The sequence below is a fragment of the Bison bison genome, unplaced genomic scaffold, assembly GCF_000754665.1.
Source record: "Bison bison bison isolate TAMUID 2011002044 unplaced genomic scaffold, Bison_UMD1.0 scf7180017864456, whole genome shotgun sequence".
NCBI classification, from domain to species: Eukaryota; Metazoa; Chordata; class Mammalia; order Artiodactyla; family Bovidae; genus Bison; species Bison bison.
In genome coordinates, this window is record NW_011495018.1 from 28,855,860 (window position 1) to 28,880,834 (window position 24,975).

A 24,975-nucleotide genomic window follows, 5' to 3' on the forward strand; every position below is an offset into this window, starting at 1 on the left:
AAGAACACTGGAGTGGGTTGCTGTTGCCTTCTCCAATGCATGAAAGTGAAAAGTCAAAGTGAAGTCGTTCAGTCATGTCTGACTCTTAGCGACCCCATGGACTGCAGCTTACCAGGCTCCTCCATCCATGGGATTTTCCAGGCAAGAGTTCTGGGGTGGGGTGCCACTGCCTTCTCTGTTATTGAAACTAAGCCATCCTCATTTATTACCATTTATCTGTGGCTGCTTTTACACTGCAATGGCAGAGGTGGGTGGTCAGGACAGAGATCCTATGGACTACAAAACCTCAAATGTTTATTATCTGGTCCTTTACAAATAAAGTTTGCCAACCCTTCATTAAGAAGGAAAAGTTCTTTGGTTGGTAAAGTATTCCTAGCTTTTCAGAGGTTTATGGATGGAGCAATATTCTCCACTACCTAGTAAGTGGCTTATTTACTGTTTTCAGTTATCTATTCGAACACACAACTCCTGATGACATGGATAATTAAGAGTTGATTATATAATCAAATAAAAAACTAAACTAATTTACACAGTGATGAAAAGTCAAGCCACTCATAATGACTTATAATAATCTTTGAGTAAGCATCTTGCTCAAGGTTGGATGGTGCAACAGCCTAAGCCTGTTTGAAAAGACATCTGCTATAAATAAAATAACCAGCTCTAAAACTAGAAGTAATGTTTTCCACCTATGCCACAACTCTTCACTGGGAGAATTAAATGGTCTCTGTAGCCAGGAAAAATTGTATCATTTTAGCAAAGCAGGCAAATTGTGGTGAATTAAAACTCTGATTTTGAATCAGTTGTTTATCATTATATAAAATGACAACCCATGTAAAGAGAAAAATCTTGAGGCCAATTTCTATAGCTAGTTGCAAACATCATATTATGCATGGGCTTGATCTGTAAATCAGTAATTGGATTCATATTTTTCTCATTACCTTATTATATGATTTGGAGCTAATTATAACCTCCAAAAATATATACGACCTGCAATTTTCAAAAATAGGAACAATTATTATTCTGCAAGTTTAAAAGGTGAGTTAGTTACACGGATAAAAATCTTTCAAACTATTCAATGAAAGGTGACAAAAAAGGTGTGTCTGGGGGTGGGGGGAGTAGTGTGTATACTGTGTGTTTAAACAAATTTTAATTAATTCTTCTAGGATACAATGGAGAAAACTTAGGTCAAGTTCAGAAGTTGAAGAATACTATTCTAGGATCAGTTTTAGGGAGGGCCTCAAGTGTCCTCATAAGATAATATTCTCTGGCATGTTCTCACGCACATTGCTTCTCCAGCATGTTTATCATTTGACATATTCTATTAAACCACAGCCACCTCAAAGCCTCCCTATATTGCTCAACTTCAACAAGATCCACCAGTTAAAGTTTCCCAGAAGTGATATTTTCTAGTAATACACCAATCCAAGCACAGTATTAGGAACTGGATGGAATGGAAAGCACTCTCGGGGGCAACCAAACACAGAACTTCCATTAGTACCACCTTACTCCCTGTGACCAAAGTCCAAAAGACACCAAGTAGGTTTTCCCCTCTGCTACACTGTCCAACACTAATTATAAAACACAGATGCAGCCTTTCTCAAAATGCAAAGGGATTGTGTATATTTGCAAAGAACAACTATTTTTTTATGCTTCCAAATTCTTAATCCTGTTTGGAGCTGTCAGTGGGGGTTAATGGAAGCCTTGGATAGGAGAATTCCAATCTGGTTGGCAGATGGATAGGTTGGTTATAGCTGCATAACTATGTCTTGCCTGCAGGCACAATTCAAAACACTGTTAAAGCAATATAAAGTCTCTGTCAAGCTGAACCATTTGGATCAGTAGCAAGGGGAAATAATAATAAAAAAGAAGTTCATTTCTGGGCCTTGTGCATTTATGCTACTATGCAGAAACTGATTAATTGTCATAGTGTGCTGGTCTTCTATACCTCAGATTTCTACTTCTGGAGTAGATTTTGCATGCTAATATAATCATTCTCCCTCTTGAGACATTAGCAAATAATCAAATGAAAAACAGGATCATAATTTACTGAGATTCGAGCAATTCTCTATGCAAATTTGACTTGTTATTGCTGCTGCCTCGTTAATCTGAATGCCTTTGACAAACTCCTTTGATTTATGAACTCGTGACAACTCCAATGTGTATATATTTTGCTAGATTGACATTATCATTAAGAGTGGGTGGACTGAGCTCACATGAATGGCTGATTTTATTCGCTGGTGTCTGCTGCTCAACAGCTGAGCATCTCCTCCTCACAAAGCCCCTGAGCGTCAGGCTCTTCCCATCTTCCCATCCATTCATCATCTCGATGTTAATTGGCCCAGGCTTTAAGCAAATTTTCAACACGATTTAAAGGCACGATGACACTGATTACTGACCCTCTGCCATACGGTGCCTATTGATTAACCTGACAGAGATGATGAGCTTGAGGGAGACTAGGTGTGCGGGTACCTCAAGGGGAAAAATATATTGTCTATGCAGGCAAACACTTGTCATTACCTCACAAGCTAGAATTTGCACAGCTCACATTCTTAAAACACACTACTGCTTCAACACCTACAGCTAACGCAAAAAGTGCTTTCTGTATTCAGATGTTACAGATATGTCATGTCAAAGCACATGACACATTCAGTATTTAGAAGAACTCCTCAGATAGATGGCTGCCTTTCAACCAATTATGCTTGTGCTGGCTGATATATGTATTTTAGGTAAAATGCAAAGAAAGGGCCGGGTAGCCTGGCAATGCTGTATCATATGAGAAATGAATTAGAACAGGGAAACAAACTAGGTTCTTGAAAACAGATAGATAGAGGAAGGAGAAAAGGAAGGAGTAAACTGTCTGCGGCCATTCCACCACTACTACAATAAGCTGCCATTCTATCGCTGTTACAATGTAAGGTACTCTTAAAAAGAGAATAACCACCTGATTTTACAAATTTTATTTTCCGTTCTTTAAATACTGCTACCTGATTCCAACCATCAAACAATCTCTGGCACAGAAATTACCAAGAACTGAATATTTTAAAATAAAACTATATAATATTTAAGTCTAATAAACATACCCCTTAAATTCTTGCTTGCCCATTTTCAACAATTGCTGCACAAACTGCTGTACTTAGGGAAAGTGTGCAGGATTATTTCAAGTTAAGCTTCATGAGAAAACTAAATGCTTCATTATTTGAGAAAAATATTAAAGTTCATAATTAATAGTTACTGAGCACACACATTAAAAACCAAAAAAGATCTGTTTAAAGATACACAAATTTACAAAAGCAAAGTCATGCCACACTATCAGGGACCAGACAAAAACCACCTTTAAGATAGGGAAAGTTCTTATTTAAAACAAAGCTAACAAAATATGTTGCCTCTGGCCACACACATCACCTTGTTTACTTACGAGTCCTGGAGAGACAGCCAATATATAATTTTAAACACGGAGATTTTGGAGCAGTTCTAACAGTTATTTCAAAGCTAAAATAATAGAAAACTGAACAACAGCCCGGCTGTAGTCCTATTACAGTGACATGGGCTGTTAATGTAAGAGATCAAATGTTTTTCAAGTCAAACAGCATTGGTGCCTGTTATACTGGAACATGCAGCTTTTACTCCCTAAAAGCCTGCCTCCTGCTCTTTTAAGATAAACAAGCTCAACTAAGCACTGAGATACTCTGATAAGAAGGATGGAAGAGAGAACTGCACCAGGGAGTGACAAGGCAAGGAGATGAAGGAGCAGAGCTGCTTTGGTTAACTTTCAAGTTACAGAATGTATCATAATACAGCATTTTAATATTTCACCATTAAAAGAATAGCTAGTATAGGAGGAGAGGTTTCTATCAATAAATGAGAAACAGAAAAAAAAAAAAACCAGAACAGTCCTGTTTTGTGAACAGGAGAGATATTACACAGCTGTCTGAACACATTCAGCTTTGTGACTTCTTAATCAAAGGTTTGAACGTTAACTTAGCAATAACTATGAGTACTATATAAAAGAGTCTGTAATTATGTTAATATGCTCCACATCAGAAGCAATAGTCCATTTAAACTCTAAAGGATTTTTTGACTCTAAAGGCCTGATTTAAAAACAAACAGAAAAACTTCATACCTTGCCTTTTCAAGTGATTTTTTAATACTTTATTCTGCTTAACATGCAGTCATCAAACCACATCTATTTCTAACAATGCGGCTTAATATTTTTAAAATCCCAATAGGCTTGCTAAGGGTGCATTTATATACTACTGCAACCAAGATGACTATCATTTGTTCAGAAAAAAATGAGTTTCATGCATATGTTTTTACTGTTTAAAACACAATGAAAAGGTACAAAGTAGCTAAACAAGTACAGTAAAATGAATAAAAATTCAGCAGGGGTATTTGGCATAGAAAGGCATATAATAATAATAATAATAATAATAAACAACCCCACCTATCATGGTGAACAAAAGTATAAACAGTTTAATTTACTTCTCTTACTTTTAAATCTACATGAATCTGAAAGAATTTTTTTTCCTTTTCAAGATAGAACCTTTATGCTTATATGTTTAGGACAGATACTTTCATGCCACAATTTTCTTTGCTGCCATATTTACACAACATTTCATCCAGAGACCCTATGCATATACTTTTGTGTGAATTAAGAGGCAAACATTTGCTTCTACTAATAAGGACATCTGGTTATTTTTGTAACTCAAGGACATCTGCATTCCGCAGATCTTTCTGATTTCTCAAAATGGGATTGAGAACTATAGAACCCTTACGATGTATGCCAAAATCCCTCTCTCTGCAAAGTTATTTCTGTCATTCCTGTTCCTGAGTTTTTTTCCTGCTAAATGACTTTCATCACCTTGGATGTCTTCCCTGCTTTAATATACTCTCATTTTATTACAATTCAACAATACTGTAAAACAAATTTAGGGCTCCTTTAAAGTTGATAAACTGTAATATCCCCAAATGTTTATCCATTTTGGAGTGAAAATAAAACCATCCCAAGTAAATAAGTAAATCTGTGGAAACCACAATGGGCTAGGTTAAGATTTATATTTAGGTGTATATTTCTATTGTGCATTGTCCCTTATTTAATCACTCTTTTTTCCCTTATTATTAAGAAATTATTATTATGTGGGTTTGTTATGTTGTGGGCTTTTCCACTAATTATACGAATGAATGTTCAGGTCTTTAAAATTACAAATATCATCTCCACTCATTGACTTATATAGATTTTTGGTTTCCAACGGTGAATAACATGGTTCAGCACAGGTCCTGAAGGGTATGCCTTAAAGAACAGAAACTAACCAATAAGAAATCAAACATCACATTTTGCTTTATAGCCCTTGCTTTCCTTTTAAAATGCCAAGTAGACAAACTATACTCCTTATTCGGATACTTGAGTTTAAGCTCTAACTTTTGTTTTAACTGTAAATTCTGCTTTTCATTTTCTGCTCATCTCCATTACAGGAATATATATATACACACACACATATATTAATATATAATGAGGAAAAATGTTTTTAAACAGAAAAAAACTAATATAATTTACAACAACTACCTTCGTACAGGTCTTTAGCCAGACACCAAGGCAGTATTGGTCTAAAGGATTTAAAATTTAAGTGAGAAGGCTTCTATTTCTGAAGGGTCAAAGGTTATAAACATCAATTCATGTCTCAGTTTTTTATTTGTTAATATTACCAAACAACAAAATAAAAAGCTGATTAACCTGGAGTGAGTACATGATAAATTTGGGAAGATAGCAAATTTTACTACCCCAGGGACAAACACATATATATATTGTTGAATTGTTATTGTTAGTGTTGTTGTTTTAAACAATGCTCTTTGATGTCTAACAAAATTTTAAAGATTTTTCTTTTTCTCCAATAGAAAACTATTCCTATAACAATGCAAATGTTCTCTACTTAAAGGATATGGTTATATGTTATTCTAACAAAATTATTTTCTCTTAAGCCTACGGAATGTTAGAGAATGGGGAAAAAAAAAAAAAAAGTCAGAAACATTCATCTAAATGTTCCAGAATTATTCTGTCTTGGATCAGCATCTAAATTTTAAAAATCAGATAATCACTTAAGCATGATTTTTTTTAATTGAAGAGCAGTTGACTTACAATGTTGTTAGTCTCACAGTACAGCAAAGTTCTTCAGATACAGCTATAGATATATAAATACACACATATAAATGTATAGATATATATTCTCAGATTATTTTCCATATAGTTTATTATAAGGTATTAGATATAGTTCCCTGTGCTATATACAGTAGATCCTTGTCATTTATCTATTTTATATATAGTAGTGTGTATCTGTTGATCCTGAACTCCCAATTTATCACCACCACCCTTTCCCTTTTGGTAACCATGAGTTTCTTTCTATATCAGTAAGTCTACTTTTGTTTCACAAATAAGCTCATTTGTATCTTTTTTTTTTTTTTTTAGATTTCACATAGAAGCACGATTATTTAATTGAATAAATAATGATTAACCGATTCAGACCAGGCTAATTTAATCAATGGTCTCTTAAATCTGTTATTAGTATTGTCAATGGTATTTTGTCGAGCTATGGAATGAAAAAATCACCAGAACTTCGGAGTTTTGTAATGAATAATTGATTTGACAAATACTAAACATTAGTTTTAATACTGCAGTACTTGTTCTTGTAGTACAGAACCAGTACTACTCTGTAAACCATCATATTCTGTATACTGAATACCATCATAGCCAACTTTGGTATTAAAGTTTGCTTGCCACAATTGCCCTTTGTGGAAACCAATGTAACTCGTGCTCCTGCAGACAAGGAAGGAACAACAGACTTCAAAACCAGCTGCTGATCACTGACTGCAATACAAAGAATATTCTGGGCAGTGATTGGTAAAGAAAGCACAGCTATTTCTAAATCCCGGTAGCTCCCAGAATCTCTTTTCCTTTTGAGTGGTATAGTCTGCAAGCACTGACTGGTGGGTCATTCGACCCATGGGGGCCTGGAAAGGTTTCAGGAATAACAGAGGTCATGTAATTGCCAAAAGAGCATTAGCTACTCAATCATAATGGATAATTAAATGACCTACATGATTCCTGAAATAGCTGTTCTATATTTGGTCTATTACTTGTGTCCCTTAAGATAAGCTACTCGTCTGGTCTGTCTTGACCTGCAAAAGTCCAAACTGTGCCTGAAAACTAGCTGCATGCTTCTGTTGCTCAGTAAATCCCACCCCCCACCGCCAAGTAGTCATGCCCCAGACTATGCTTTCAAGAGGACACATACACACACAAAAATCAATCTTGTATCCTTCTCCCTATTGTGCTCTCTGGAATACAAATGACTAAAGCAAAGAAAAAAATTAGTAAATTCCTGGCTTAGATCTTCAGGGGATAGAAAGAGGATACATAAGAACTATAAAGAAGGAAAGTCATGATAAAATTTTTTTTAAGTTTTGCTCAATATGCCTCCAAAGAATTTTACATTGATTACAAAGCTAGTCAGGAATTTTTTGTGGGCAGCAAGTCATTAAAACTCCAATTGCCTGAACTGCATTTTTGATGTGTGGACTATCAGAATCCTTCTTGGCCTAGATTTTAGTCCATACAGAAAGCAAACTGCTTCTTAACAGATAAAACATACATGGAACCAACTGTTTTATAATAGCAGTAGCAAAGGGAACAAGAATCTATATGCTTCACATTTTCATCTCTTTAAATAGTTCAACAACCTCGCTATAATATTTGATCAGAAATATAACCAAATAGAACCCAACTGCATGAACGGCAAAAAATGTACTGGAGAATAAGCTTCTTTAGGAGCAAAAGGTCTGCCTGTGGCCCTAGAGGAAGCTGCACATGAGGCAAACACTGAAGAAAGAGGCAAGAGACAAGTGACCAAAGACAACTCCACAATAATGGCAAGGGACAAGGGATGTAAGGGACAAAAGAGTTCACGTTTAGAATACCTTGGAGGCTACTAGGATTTTTCCGTTTCCATGGGAAATTATGTAGCTTGAGGCTACTGACTACCCTGGTCTCCTACTAGTACACGAATGGCTTATTAAACCTAGAACATATCTGTTTTAGTTAACTTCTGGGCAGGGGGGGTTAGAGTAGGAGAAGAGAACAAAATGTACTTAAATGCTGAATTTTTTCTCCAGGCTGAATGCCTTTCATCCAATAAGACATTCAAAGCAGTGACCCAGCAAATGGATTGAAAAAGCAATCTTCCATCCCAGTGCCACATTATCATTCCTATTCAGTATTCTCCATGAGATATCTCAATCAGCTGTGTGTAAGTGACAACGCAGCCCATTGCTGGGTTAATTAAACATTTGACTTTAACACCCTCCCTGTCATTAAGCAAATAAAAACAGATAATTCAAACTGCACTTCATCCTCAGGGTACACAACACACATGTCAAAATTAAGAGAGTCCAAGGCCTCTGGGGAATTCTGTTGGGGCTATAATCAGTTTAAATCTTATCTGGTTTATCAATTATTCTATTGATTAAACCAAAGCGGTTATACACAACTCCTCTGCCGCATGGGATTGATGTCAGCAGAGCAAGAAAATAACTCCAGGAGGTTCCAAACTGATTTAAAAAGAGACCAACAGACAGACCAATAATAGTCGATTATTATATACCAGTGATCCATATACTGAAGAGTTGATTCTTAGTTTCAGGCGGGTGAAGTGAACTGTTTCCAATCACTATATCCTCCTGCTATATACCTCACCACTGGCTTGAGTAAATTTATGTCTTGGAAGATCAACATATTTTCTACTGATTTAAACAGAAGCTAACATGCTCAGTGATTGAAATATTTTATAGATACAGACCCTAAACTGTAACAGAGTCTCAAACAGGGAAAATCAAATTTTTTTCCTAAAAAAATCTTACCTGTCTGCACATCACTGGGAACATGCAGGGATGAAAGGGGACATACTTGAGAACTGATTCTCCTAAAAATATGTAATCGCACAGTTACTACAATGTATTAAAACACCAAATTCTTGAAAAAGAGAATCTAAGAAATCTGAGATCTTACCATAGATTCAGACTCATGACTCCTTTTATCAATTCTAAGGGCAAACATCTTCAAAACCGTTAATAACAATGAAAATATAGTGCTCCATCTTCAAACAAAATGTTGATATTCAAGCTCTAACATGAAATTCCTATTGAATTTTTTAAAAACAATTCTGATACTCTCCTGCTCAATTCATTGTATAGAAGACTTCAAATGTCCAGAACCCTTATCACCTCAAGGCCACGCTCTACCATAATACATATAAGAAAAGCACTAATAAAGCATACTAACAAAAATGGGGGGATGGTGGGTAAAACTACTCCTCACTTTGTATTTGTACACACATAGCTGTGCTCTTCAGAAATAGAATTTTTTCACTGCTAATCTTGGCACCACGTGTGCAACCAACCATAATTTAACTTACCTCCTTCAGATTTTTTGTTTTCAGGCAGACTAAGTAAGAAACCTGCATTAGCATGCTGTATTCTACACTCACCACTAGAAATACTGAGGGTGCTATTTGTAATTGTATTCTTTTTAAGAGGTTTGTTCTCTGCAGCTGTTTTCTGCTTGCAGTGTATTTTGTGTAATCAGCACATCATCATAAATACATTGGCTGTTCCCCTGAGGGTAGCTGTCAGTGTTTAATTTACAGAACAACCTGGCCAATGTGAATTTTAACACTACAGCACTAGGCAAGGAGTTACCACACTCTGTGAAAAACAGGCTTCCATGAATTTTTATATCAAGACCTGGTCCCAGGACAATTTAAGTTCTAGAAATAGACTGTTTAAAGAAGCACTTTATACCTTGTATGCAACAGACTCTTTCCCACTTAAGGGCCTTAGAAGAAGCCCTGAAGTAACCAAACCACAAGTGAGCACTACAAATTCTAGAGACAACAGGATTGAACATCTATGATCTACCAGCAGGAGGCACTGTTATAAATGTTACCCATCTCTTTTTAAAGCTACATGTAAAGCTATCAAAAACATCACTGCTCCCTTGGAAGGTGTGTAAAGGCAGAAGAGAAAATCATTTAAGATGTCTATTTTTGCTGACATGAGCTATATCTGATATGAAAATAGGTATACTGCTTCCTTAGAGCTGCTACTAAGCCAGACCTTATCTAGCTCAATGAATGAGAAAAATACATGAAACAAATGATTATTCATAGCAGTGCATGCCATTAAGTCGCTTCGATTGTGTCTGACTCTTTGCAATCCTATGGACTATAGTCAAGTTCCTCTGTCCATGGGATTCTCTAGGCAAGAATTCTGGAGTGGGATGCCATGCACTCCTCTACGGGATCTTCCTGACTCAGAGATCAAATCCAGTCTCGTACGTCTCCTGCATTGGGAGGTGGGTTCTTTACCACCAGTGCCACCTGGGAAGCAGCAGTAGTCCCCACAAATTATACGCATAGTGCCTGGTACATAAGCTCTCAATGAATGTCTAGTAAATAACTATAAGCTCCTTGAGGACAGGGTCTGAATCTTAATTTATGCCCAGTAATTTGCACAGTACCCAGCACACAGAAGGTATTCAATACATGAATTAAACTGAATTAAAGCTAGTTGTGAGTGGCAATGTTATTTGTAAAGATTTAGATCTACATGATGTCAAAATATATTTTCTAACTCAGTAAAATGCCCTTAAAAGCAGATATAGAGTGTCTATCATGTATTTTAGTCATTTTAATTAATGCTATTTGTATAGCTCAGAAACCTAAGTAGCTCAATCTTAGAGCTACTTCAATCTTAGCTCAATCTTACAATAAAACCAAACTAGCCTACAAAATATTGGAACAGTAAAACTTACTTTTTGTTTTAATAATGAAGACCATATATAAGAGATTGAAACTTTTATATAGGAAACGTATCCAATAGCACTCTTCCACTGTTGAAGTGGCATTACAGGTACACATACACACTCTACAAATCAAGCGATCAAACATGTATTTCTGTGTGAGGCAAAATTGTATAAGTTAGAATGCCTAACAGAAATCAGTCCTGAATATTCACTGGACACTGAAACTCCAATACTTTGGCCACGTGATGCGAAGAACTGTCTCACTGAAAAAGATTCTGATGCTGAGAAAGACTGAAGGCAGGAGGAGAAGGGAACGACAGAAGATGAGATGGTTGGATGGCATCACCAACTCAATGGACATGAATCTGAGCAAGCTCCAGGAGTTGGTGATGGACAGGGAAGCCTGGAGTGCTGCAGTCCATGGGGTCGCAAAGAGTTGGACACAACTGAGCGACTGAACTGACTGATGCCTCAAGTTACACTGAATCAAAATACAGTTCATTCTTGCAGAGGTCTCCCCCGTGTATTTGCTTTATATAGTTGTGAAGAATTATATTTTCATGATGTTTTACAAAAATTAAATTGTGATTAATGAGTTCTTTGTTTTTAAAAAGGAAGAGAATTGCCTATTTCACTTCTGAGAATTTCAAACTTGCCCAAATTTATAATAAAGTTAAAATTTAAACAACTAACTAGAGCAGCACAAATTTGGAGAACTTACTCTGAAACTACAATTAAAATATTTCCTATAATAATTTTAAAATTTTATGTAAGCATAATTATATATAGTAAAATTTGATAACACCCTTAAATTGACTGACCTCAGTATTCTGACAACTGTAAAGAAGTTTTATTTAAGAACACAAGCCCTATTCATTACTTTCTATAATGCTTTGTGTGTGCTCAGTTGTTCAGTTGTGTCCAACTCTTTGCGACCCCTTGGGCTACAGCCCACCAGGCTCCTCTGTCTGTGGAATTTTCCAGGCAAGAATACTAGAGCAGATTGCCATTTTCTTCTCCAGGGATCTTCTTGACCCAGGGATCAAACCTGCATCTCTTGTGTCTCTAGTATTGGCAGGTGGATTCTTTACTACTGTGCACTGTACCACCGGGGAAGCTCCTCTGTTATGCTAAGACATTTTTAAAAGGTAATTCTTTTTTACATTTATGTCACATGAAAGGCAAACTGAGAAAGAACATGACCCACTGACTCAGGACGTTTGGATTTGTTTCACCAATTATATTAGCTTTTAATTCAATTGAATATTTGAGATAATATTTTGTAAAACAAACAAACAAACAAACTTTATGCCTAACAAATATATCTTAATTCTTAATAGGTTAATTAATCACATCCTTTCTTCTTAGATTAAGAACTACAAAAATACATCCTGGGACCTTCTGAACTAAACTGGATGGGGTTAGACTAAGGTCACGCTAGATCAGATGACTGCATTCTGTCTTCCCTGGAGACCATGTAGTAGTTCCATGTATTGCCATTAGATAGCAGCACAGTACACACCATCAGTCATATCTCACAGTCTCTTCCGTTAAGGTTGGAATTATCTTGGCTACACACACACACACACACACACACACAGATTCTAATTCAATTAGTGCAGTCGGCAACTCTAGAAAAAAGTAATTCAATTAGTGCATTGTGGAGCTCTACAATACCTCTAAGCAGATGTTCACCATCTTCAGGAACTGGAGCTAGGTTTAAAATACCTGTATCACTCAGATATGCCACTACATTATGTCATTTGTCAAAGTGCTTACATATGCTTTTCTGACTTCAAAGAAAAGGTGAGGAAACACACTCAGGCTAAGTTCCTAGAGATTTTTCCATTATCTACACCAAAGAAGTATATTCAATTTTAGGCTGCAGTAATTAAATTACATAATCCAAATTATGTTCAAACTGTATACTACACTATTACTTATTTTTGCAGTGCTGTCTCTAGTTATGCATGCCACACTGTTACGAGGACACTGTCAAGGTGGAATGCATTCACAAGGAGGGACAATCAGAATGATTAACACCCTCCCCATCAAAATACAGGGTTATGAAAATGGCAGGAATGATTATTAGCATTTTCCAAAGAAATGCTATCAGAACTGGGAATATTCACTCTGAGAACAGCAAACATAAGCAACATGATAGCTATCCTCAAACACAGAAATACATGAAGAAAAAAAACACAGAAATACATGAAAAAAAAAAACACAGAAATACATGAAAAAGAAAACACAGAAATACATGAAAAAGAAAACAATTACTTTATATTATACAAAAGGTAAAATTAGAATCAGCAGGTGAACAAGAAGTTTGACTCCTTGAGAGAAAATTTTCTAACAGAACCAACAGTGAAGAAGAAAGCAAGATGACTCAAGAAATTCAGCTTGCCAATAATGGCAGTGATCAAGCAGAGATTAGATGACCCTTTGCCAAAAAAACTTCATAAAGGAGTCCTGTATGTGACTGGATGGTTTCCTGACTTCACTTTCAACAGTGAAATTCCATGGTTCTATGAATATACTGATTTTTGCTTATAAGGGAAACCTGGACTTTAAGTAATAAAGATAATCATTAAGGAGGAATGGCTATACAAAAGCCCATGGGCTGTGAGGCATTTTGATAGTGACTGCTGCATAATAATACATGGAAGGAAGAAGAAATTTGTTGTACTTTCTCTCTGCTAAGATTTAGGAGGTGCCATAATGTACATATTTCTAGTCTTATTTCTTAGCTAAGCACTTGCACTTCTCTTGCTCTTTCAAGACTGGAAAGAATGGTTTGTTTTTACTTATCCTCAGGAAATCAGCCAATGAGAAATCAATTTCTAGAAGACTGATTTTTTAAAAAATCCTCCATTGAGTCAAGATATTGGGTTCTCATAGCTTAAATGAAAATCTACATCAATATTTATGCTTTAAAAATACAGAACAATACTTAAAACAACAGTAAGTAATTCTCAATATCCCTCCCTTTTGTCTTGCTCTCTCTGCCCTGTACCTTGTGAAGACATAATTTTGGGTACAAGGGAGCAGGACATTATTTTACAAATATTATCTCCTCTCTTTTAAGCATGACCTCAAAGCAGGGAATTAAGAAATGTCAGGAATGATTGCCACCATTTTTCCAGAGCATTTCACTATGTATTCATGATAGAGAATAGCTCCTGCCTTTCACATCTGCATAGGGAGAGGACTAAGCTAAATGGCTGTGCTTTAAAAGCATCAATGAATTAATTCAAGTACTTTCCACACAAACTCCTACTTTTTCATATTCCACAAGAATTTCAAAAGGTCATTCTCACTTAAAACCTTACCTGTAAGGTCTATGTCCCCAAAACAAATTAAGATAAAATCACATCATGTATCTGTCAAAAGAGCTGCTTTTGTAGAATGAAAAAAAAACTTGTTTCTGTAAAATGTTATTTTAAGATATACTGCAACTTAAATAGCAATAGGAAACTTTCTATTAATAGAAAATATTTTCCAAGAAATCTATGGTTTGGCTTTTTCAACGAAAATTTTCTTTTCATGTGCCACTAACTTATTCTAATACAAATGTAATGGGCTCTTCCATATTATCCATTCATGAATTCTGCACTTAAAAAAAAAGAAAAGTATTTTCTTCTTCCCAAAAGTTTAAGGCTTCCATTAATGAACAAAAACTTCGGATAAACAGAGCAATAAATAACATAGCTGGGTTAATTTTTATTTGACCAGCAGTACTGCCATACAGTGGGCTATCAGCCTAACAAGCTATGTCACTCCATTTCTTATCTTTACACTACTACCTTCCAAACTTCCTGCCTCCACAAAAACAGAACCAGGACCTAAGCTGATTCCTCCTTAGAACTTAGTACATTCCATAAACCTCCAAATTAGTTAACTAACCCAACTCTAGTCTCCTTTGTCCACACCTCACAGCCTGCATTTATGTTCTAGTGTTAAGTTTATTTGTTGGCTCCATCAGCACCACTTCTCTTTAACATTGTCCCTTTTCATGCATTTAAGGCAACTACTTCCAACCCTATCAATGAAAACAGACAAATGGGGGATAAAGGAATGAACTGCAAACACCTCAAACAAGAAAGGTTGCTTAAAAAACCAAGTGTCACATTCTGACAGTTCAATATTTCATAGCCAATACAAGGAATGTGCAACGACACTGCAACTTTAAATCTTTTCCTCCTATGTCAGTCTCTCTTTCTCTCATTGTAATGCCAAAGGGAACAGCAATCAGAGTGGAGATGTTCAACGTGATAGAGGTCAGGACACCATCGGATCAACGTACCAGAAACACGACCTTGTTTATTTTTTTTTCCACAGTATTATTGTTTACAGGGTGCTTTGCTCATGTACCTTGTGGTTCTTAGCTAAAAGATGAAATTACAGCCCAGGATGAAGCGCTCAGGCACACATCCAATTTGTGTTTCCATCTCAGAAAACAAAAAGCTTCTAAGGCCCTCAGGCTGCCATTCAAACTTGGAGGCTGACATTTTTAACAGCATGAACCAGAGACTGGCAGAGAGAATGATCTAATGCATTTCTGACTTGTCAATCAAAGATCTCACCTCTGCTGTCTTGTAAACAGTTGGGGGCCATCTAACTACATTCATAAACCTAGGGAGAGCTTACTGCCAGCTGGGGTGCTGGAGCCACATGCTCTGGCTTCTATTCACCAAAATCATGATTCAGTTTTATAATCTCACTGTAAATAGTCCATAGGCACATTTCCAAGACTCCTGGAATAGAACCAGAATGGGGAATACAAAAGAGATATTGGTCAAATACTGTGTTATTTTCAAGCTGTTGGAATCCTGTACCCATTTTATCCTCATTTTACCAATTCTCCCCAAAGGACTACACTATTCTGCAACTAAAATGCTTAAAAAAAATTAATGACCTGACAATGTAAAAGTCTAGAGGAAATATACTAATTTATACCAGAAATTTCCCTTGTGTTTTATTACCAGTAAAGAAACAGGCTCCCTAAACACAGCTCATGCAAAGGACAGAAACTGGAGTAAACAATAGCAACTATATTTTAGTAAAACTAATCATGTGCTTTCTTTCCAATATAAAATTTCTCATGTTCATATGCAAAAGCTTTGTATAAACTAGTTTAAAATACTGAAATGTATATTTGTGTATATGAAACATGAGAAGAGTAGTTATCCCTCTACTCCTTCTGTTTATGATTTCCAACATCCACAAAAATTAGACCAAATCAGGCTAAAACATGAACTTTTTGCTAAAGGATCACATATAAAAATAAATTTACTCTTTTTTATGCCAATTTTACTGCATACAGAATTCCAATTTAATTCATACCAAGCCACACATACTAGATTTGCAAGAAAGGTCTTGAGAATTTGAATGGTACACCTGAGAATGTTCAAAGGCAAGTGACAGATAACCCAGCTGGGGAAGGTACAATGCAAAATCCCATTTCTTGATGATCTACAACATCCTAGGCCCAAATAACTATTTCAAAATATAGACTTGGTTTCCAGAGGACTGGGCCAGAGAATATAGAAAAGCTCACAGCTACTGAACATCATTCTTAGGAAAAACAGAACTCATGGGTGTCACCGCCCATGAAGAAAGCACTGCAATTCTTAGAGGCCTGAGCAGCTAAATAGTCAAGAGATTGGTCTTTTTTTCCCCCAATGAGGCCAACACAAAATGACAAAGAAAAGAGTTTCTTAAATGATGCCTATCTACCAAGATTCCATATCCTGACAGTCTACACAAAATAGCAAACCTAGAAATTAACACAGGGAAGGACAGCAAGACAATAAAACACTACCACATAAAAAAAGCACAATGGTAAAAGAAGGTACAAATGGCTGTGCAGTCACAAAACCACCAACAATGATTCCTAAATAACATATAAAGAACTCCTATGGTACTTTGGCCTCTACTCAGCACAAAGATTGCAGGAACAAGAAAGTAATCTTGGAATATAAAGAAAGTAATATGTACCTCTCCAGAGGATACAGGTGAACCTTAACTGCCCACAGGAAGAATTTCTCTGGTAAGGACAGTACCTCCATAAAGGCTCCCATCACCCGTAGAAGTTTTCATCAATTTGATGACATGATCCTCTACACAGAAAACCCTAAAGACACCACCAGAAAATCAGTAGAGCTAATCAATGAATATAGTAAAGTTGCAGGATATAAAATTAATACACAGAAATCCCTTGCATTCCTATACACTAACAATGAAAAAAACAGAAAGAGAAATTGAACCATTCACCTTTGCAACAAAAAGAATAAAACACTTAGGAGTAAATTTACTTAAAGAAACAAAAGACCTACATATAGAAAACTATAGAACACTGATGAAAGAAATCAAAGATGACACAAATAGATGGAGAAATATACCATGTTTATGGATTGGAAGAATCAATATAGTGAAAACGAGTATACTACCCAAAGCAATCTATAAATTCAACACAATCTCTATCAAGCTACCAACAGTAATTTTCAGAGAACTAGAACAAATAATTTCACAATTTGTATGGAAACACAAAAAACCTCAAATAGCCAAAGCAATCTTGAGAAAGAAGAATGGAACTGGAGGAATCAACCTTTCTGACTTCAGACTATACTACAAAGCAACAGTCATCCAGACAGTATGGTACTGGCACAAACACAGAAATATAGATCAATGGAACAAAATAGAGAGCCCAGAGATAAAATTCATGCACTTACGGACACCTTATCTTTGACAAAGGAGGCAAAAATATACAATGGAGAAAAGACAATCTCTTTAACAAGTGGTGCTAGGAAAATGGTCAACTACCAACTAAAAGAATGAAATGAACACTTTCTAACACCAGACACAAAAATAAACTCAAAATGGATTAAAGAGCTAAATGTAAGACCAAAAACTATAAAACTCTTAGAAGAAAACATAGGCAGAACACTCCCTGACATAAATCACAGCAAGATTCTCTATGACCCACCTCCCAGAGTAATGGAAATAAAAACAAAAATAAACACATGGGACCTAATTAAACTTAAAAGCTTTTTCACAATGAAGGAAACTATAAGCAAGGTGAAAAGGCAGCCTTCAGAACAGGAGAAAATAATCAAATGAAACAACTGACAAAGAATTAATCTCCAACATATACAAGCAGCTCATGCAGCTCAATACCAGAAAAATAAATGACCCAATCAAAAAGTGGGCCAAAGAACTAAATGGACATTTCTCCAAAGAAGACATACCTATGGCTAACAAATACATGAAAAGATGCTCAGCATCACTCATTATAAGAGAAATGCAAATCAAAACCACGATGAGGTACCATCTCACACCAGTCAGAATGGCTGCCATCAAAAAGTCTACAAACAATAAATGCTAGAGAGGGTGTGGAGAAAAGGGAACCCTCTTATACTGTTGGCAGAAATGCAAACTAGTACAGCTACTATGGAGAACAGTATGGAGATTCCTCAAAAAACTGGAAATAGAACTGCCATATGACCTTGCAATCCCACTGCTGGGCACACAGACCAAAGAAACAGAACTGAAAGAGACACATGTACCCCAATGTTCACTGCAGCACTGTTTACAACACCATAAAACAGGAGACTATTATACAGAGTGAATTAAGTCAGAAAGAAAAACACCAATACAGTATATTAACGCATATATATGGAATTTAGAAAGACAGTAACAATGACCCTATATGTAAGACAGCAAAAGAGACACAGATGTAAAGAACAGACTTTTGGACCACGCAGGAAAAGGTAAGGGTGGGATGATTTGAAAGAACAGCACTGAAACATATATATTACCATATATACAACAGATGACCAGTGCAAGTTTGATGCATGAAGCAGGGCACTCAAAGCTGGTACTCTGGGACAACCCAGAGGGATGGGATGGGGAGGGAAGTCGTAGTGGGGTTCAGGATGGGGGGACATGTGTACACCCATGGCTGATTCATGTCAACGTATGGCAAAAACCACCACAATATTGTGAAGTAATTAGACTCCAATTAAAATAAATTAATTTTTAAAAATTAAAAATAAAAAGCAAAAAACAAACCTAATATTCAGGTGAACTAGGTCACTAACATGCGAAGAGTTGACTCATTGGAAAAGACTCTGATGTTGGGAGGGACTGCGGGCAGGAGGAGAAGGGGACGACAGAGGATGAGATGGCTGGATGGCACCACTGACTCGATGGACATGAGTCTGGGTGAACTCCGGGAGTTGGTGATGGACAGGGAGACCTGGTGTGCTGCAATTCATGGGGCTGCAAAGAGTCGGACACGACTGAGTGACTGAACTGAGGTCACTAACCTTGATACACCCTAGTTTCCACTTTAGGAAAAGGCAAATGTAAATATCTACCTCAAACACTGTTAGAAGGCTGGAAAGAAAAATATTTCTTAGTAGGGTATTCTACATATATCTTTCACTTTGGTACAGATTTATGTGACATATACTACTTACAATGAGTGAATTAAGGTTCAACTTAAAAAAAAGTTATCACTTTTTTTTTTTGGCTAAAGGACAGAGGAGACTGGTAGGCTATATAGTTCATGGGGTCGCAAAGAGTCGGACACAACTGAACAACTTTACTTTCAATAGAAATATTTGAAGGTACAGAAAACTCCACAAATCCCATTTGCTTTAAATCCATGTGCCCAGAGACTACATATAAAGCATTTTAATGTTTATCCTTGGACAATTCTTTGTATACTTACATTTGAAAAACAAAACTCTATGAAATTAAAACAAAAAAAAGTTTTCATCAACTTGATTTTTCCAGTCTGTGTTACTTATATTGGGGTGACCCCAGGCCTCCTTGGGTACCTATATTCTCCCTTGTGCCATGGGGTCATGTTGAAGTCAGGGCAATTAGGTAAAATCCAACATTATTCAACATAAAAGCAATAAGCCCTTTTGGTGGAATGAAAAGTTTAATTTTTCAGATGCATCAGGAAAAAAAAATTTTTTTAAGGAAATCTGATCATCTCACAATAAGATGATCTGGATTAGATCCCTGGAGTAGGAAATGGCAACCCACTCCAGTATTCTTGCCTGGATAATTCCACAGACAGAGGAGCCTGACAGGCTACAGTCCATGGGGGTCTCAAAGAGTCGGACACGACTGAGTAACTGAGCATGCACACATGCAAATACTAGACAATGCTGTGCATTAGCCTGTAAATGAACATTACCTGCATCACAAACATGTCAAAATACTTAGCAATGGAAGAATCCATTATTCTTGAAACAGAATATTAAAACAAACTTGAAACAGAATATTAAAAACAATCAAGTAAGCATCTTGAAAGACAAATCAGTCCTAATGGTGTCATTCTTCCCAAGATAGACTTTCTAGCATAAAGTAAAATACACCAAATTCAGGTCATCTGTAACTTTTCTGAGTTATATATATATATATATAAATTGAAAGGGCAGAAGGTGAACAATGAATTTCAAGGTCAGCTAAAATGTTTTAAAATTCATAATTGTACTTTCTTTTAAATAAATGAGCTTCAATAATATATAGTATAATAAATATCCAACAGTTTGCACATACACTTTAATTTGTTCCTAATCAAGACTAAAGGGTCACTTTCAGTATTATCTCTAATGATTTCTATCCTTTCTGTAAACTATTGTTAATCCCTAACTATCATTTTAATTTTCCCTGTGTCTATTCTGGTACAGAATAAGGGTAAAATGCAATAAAATAGCCAAACAATTGTACAAACCCACACTGCTGTGAAGATAAAGATGCTGACATCACTGAAACTGAGCTCAGCTGGCTGGCAGTGCCAGTATTTAATAGCCTGAAATGTGCATTTTTGTCCATCAACAAGAGTCCAAATTCAGTATACAAAATCTAATTCAGAAGGGATCATCATAGTGTGAGTCATGTAAAAGTCAAATGTATAAAATCTGAGGCCTGCCCATAAATCAGATTCAACAAATTTTCCTTTATTCTGTGTAAATATGTAGTCTTTGGAATGACTGTTTAATTATCATAACTTCTTTTTGAATATAGAAAACTCGTGTGTATGTATGTACAGGTACTCTGAGCAATTTAAGGCTTTCTCTTTCCCATCCTATCAATGTTAGTTAATCTTTTACATTTCAAGTGCCAAGCACTTGATACTGTGCTTGACACTGGAAATGTAAAAATGAACAAAACATAGTTGTACTCTCAAGAAACTGAACAATTACAATAGCATATCAGTGTTTATGACAGAGGTATCTATTGCATGTCCTTGGTACATATGCTCTGACTAGGTTAAGGGAGTGGGGAGGGGTAAAAAGATCAGTAAGGGCCTTTATTCTAGAGGTGAAACAACTTAAGCAGAACTGTGGAATTTAGGAATTAGCCAGGTTAGATAAAAGTGGGAGGCAAGGGGAAAGGGATGATAGGTGTTTTCAGTAGTAGCATTCTCCAGGTAGAGAAAGGATATGCCAAGACACAGAGCATGACACAGTACTGCTGGAGAACTATGAATTTGAAATGGCTAAAAATTATATGGGGTAAAGAGGGATAACGGAGAAGGCAATGGTACCCCACTCCAGTACTCTTGCCTGAAAAGTCCCATGGATGGAGGAGCCTGGTGGGCTGCAGTCCATGGGGTCGCTAGGAGTCGGACACGATTGAGCGACTTCACTTTCACTTTTCACTTTCATGCATTGGAGAAGGAAATGGCAGCCCACTCCAGTGTTCTTGCCTGGAGAATCCCAGAGACGGGGGAGCCTGGTGGGCTGCTGTCTACGGGGTCGCACAGAGTCAGACACGACTGAAGCGACTTAGCAGCAGCAGCAGCAGCAAAGAGGGACAAAAATTGATATGACCAGGTGACAAACATAGAATTTAATAAAGCATAGAACAGAGCTGAAAATCAGAAAGTAACAGTATCAGTAAAATAGTAATATCTGAGAGGACATTTAAAATAGATCCTTTCTTTTTCTATTTCTCTATATTTTTTATAATTATTAAATTTTTACTTTTATAATTTTATAATAAAGTGGTAATAATAAATATATTTTAAAACAAAATTATATTTGTCTGGGCATGTCTATGTGTGTGTGTGTATGCATGCATGAATGGATAAGTCATTCTAGACTGAAGGAACTAGCATGTTGATTTATGATTATCGCAGGAATATGAGTAATACTTTTTTGTTTACATATTTACCAAATAATTTATATATTCTACTACAAACAATTAGTTTTATTAGCAGACAAAAATGTAGGGTTCCCCCCCCACCAAACAAAAACATTTTTGATTTGTCACTATATGCAAATTCCTTATGTAAAGGGTATAGCTAGGATAAACATAGGTCATATGTCAACATATGCACTGAAAACAAAATCTTATTGTAGTTGATTTAGAATGTTGTATTAATTTCTTCTGTACAGCAAAGTGACTCAGTTATGCATATATATATTATTTTTCATATTCTTTTTCATTATGATTTGTCACAAGATACTGAATATAGTTACTTGTGCTATACAGTAGAACCTTCTTATTTATTCACCCATATCTGTAGTTTGCCTCTGCTAATCTCAAACTCCCATTCCTTCCCTCCCCTACCTACACTTCCTGGCAACCACAAGCCTGTTCTCTATACCTATGAATATGTTTTGCTTCACAGATACGTTGATTTGTATTATATTTTAATTTTACATATAAGTGATATCATATGGTATTTCTCTTTCTCTTTCTGACTTACTTTGCTTAGTATGATAATCTATAGGTCCATTCATGTTGTTGTATATGGCATTATTTCATTCTTTGTGATGGTTGAGTAACCTTCCAGTGTGTGTATAAATACATATATATATATATATATTCTTAAATACCACATCTTCTTAATTCATCTGTCAATGGACATTTAGGTTATTTCCACACTTGGCAATTATAAACAGTGCTGCTATGAACAAAGGGGTACGTGTATCTTTTTGAATAATAGTTTTGTCTGGGTATATGCCCAAGGGTGGGATGGCTAGATCACATGACAATTCTATTTTTGGTTTTTTGAAGACCCTCATACTGTTTTCCATAGTGGCTGTACCAATTTACAATCCCACCAACAGTGTAAGAACATTCCCTCTTTGGCATTTGTCATTTGTAAATATTTTAATGGTGGCCATTAAATGTGAGGTGGTACCTCATTTTAGTTTGATTTGCATTTCTCTAATAATTAGCGATATTTTCAGCTTTTCACCATTCACTCAAATACTGGCTGTCGATTTGTCATAAATGGCTTTTATTATGTTGAGACATGTTCTCTCTACACCAATTTTCATTAGAGTTTTTACCTAAATGGATGTGATTTATCAAAGGCAAATTTTTCTGTGTCTATTGAGATGATCATGTGGTTTCTATCCTTTCTTTTGTTGATGTGGTGTACCCACTGATTGATCAGTGTATGCTGAACCATCCTTATGACCCTCGGATGAATCCAACTTGGTTGTGGTTTTATGCATTGTTGGATTTGGCTTCCTAATATTCTGTTGAGAATTTTCGTGTCTATGGTCATCAAAGATACTGGCCTGTAATTTTCTTTTTTGATACTCTGTGTGGTTTTGGTATCAGGGTGATGATACCACAGAATGTCTTTGGGAGTGTTCAAAAGGAACTGAACTTTTTATTAAACAAAAATTGCACACTACTGAGATGATTTGTATATAATGGGGGGCATCAGTTATGATTTGATAAGTGAGCATTTTTGACATGGGGTAATTTTCCTATGGTAGTGTTTTGTAAAAAAAATTTGTGTGCTCATTTACATTCAGTGTGATAATCCATATTCCTCTAAAACCTCAAATGTAAAATAAATCTTCCATATGTATATATACCTATACTCTGAATAATGCTTAACTTCCCTAGCATTCTTCCATGTTAACACTTCACATAATAGATGGTAAGATTTAGTAGACTTCAAGTATTTTTCTTTTTAACTTTACTAAAGAATAATTGATTTACAATGTTGTGTTAATTTCTGCTATACATCAAAGTGACTCAGTTATGCACGCATGCATATATATATATATATTCTTTTCCATTATGGCTTCTCATAGGATATTGAATATAGTTCCCTGACATCATTAAGTATTCTTAAACAGTAAAACATATTACATTATCTCTCTTGAAGTCAACTCTCAACAATTTCAACCTTTGGACACTAGATTTCAAATAATGGACACTAGATTAATATTAAAATATTACATGGTTCAAGCTCAAAAATTCCTTAAAATTACTAGCTATACGTAACACCAAAAACATTCTAAGGTCATATAAATCTACCTAAATTATTATTGTCAGAATTTCTCTTCTTCTTTAATGTCTAAAGAAAATAAAGGATCCGAATTACTCAGCTATTTTTAAACACTTGCTATTGCTCAGTCTCATTTAATAGTACAGATTATAAGACTACCAGGTGCTGAGGACAAACATGATTCCACAAAATACACCCACTGTTAATCAACAGAAATCCTCTTAATTACCTATAGACTTTCCAGGACAAAGCAAAATGATGAAAATGAAAATATGTTCAAACTATAAACAAGTCCTAAAAGAATCTACTGTATTTAAACAATATTTAGAGCATCTTTTCTGTAGTAATTTGAAATGTGTGGATTGGAAAAGTCAATAATCAAACCATATCAATGTTGCCATTTCCATCTGAGTTACTGAGGATAATCCAACAAATTAAGCAACAGCTCTTCCTTTTATATTGTCAAAGAATTTTGATTTTGAAGCTGCTTCAAATTTGCTAAAGGAATGCAATAATTTCAAAGAAAAAAATGTCATGAAGCTATTACTAAGTCACCTCCTCAAAGATGTTTGGCAACATAAGTAGAAATAAGTATTCCTACTGGGCAACCACTTTGAAGAATTACTTGAAATGCATCTCTTAAAGTTAAAAATACTCTACGACCCAAGCAATTCCACTCTTAGGTATTAAGCCAAGAGAAATAAACACCCATGTCCACAAAAAGATGCACAAACTGTACACCATAGCTTTAGCCATAGTAGACAAAAATGGGAATAATCCAAATGTCTACCAATAGACGAATGGAAAAACTGTGGTATATTAGTACAGTGGAATTTATTTAGCA

The 24,975-nt window shown here is 35.7% G+C and overlaps 1 protein-coding gene across 10 annotated transcripts in view; it reads right to left on the reverse strand.

The window, feature by feature from the left end:
* The window catches only part of BTRC (beta-transducin repeat containing E3 ubiquitin protein ligase), a 175,314-nt gene that overhangs the window by 91,027 nt on the left and 59,312 nt on the right, over nt 1–24,975 (reverse strand). For 2 of the 10 annotated variants that reach the window (XM_010859495.1, XM_010859497.1), the window contains exon 2: nt 8,905–8,966. The exons of the other annotated variants lie outside the window; for them this stretch is intronic. In XM_010859495.1, coding sequence (XP_010857797.1) covers nt 8,905–8,928 — 24 coding nt within the window. In that variant the 5' untranslated portion in view covers nt 8,929–8,966. The remainder of the gene's footprint in view (nt 1–8,904; nt 8,967–24,975) is intronic. 10 annotated transcript variants of the gene reach the window in all.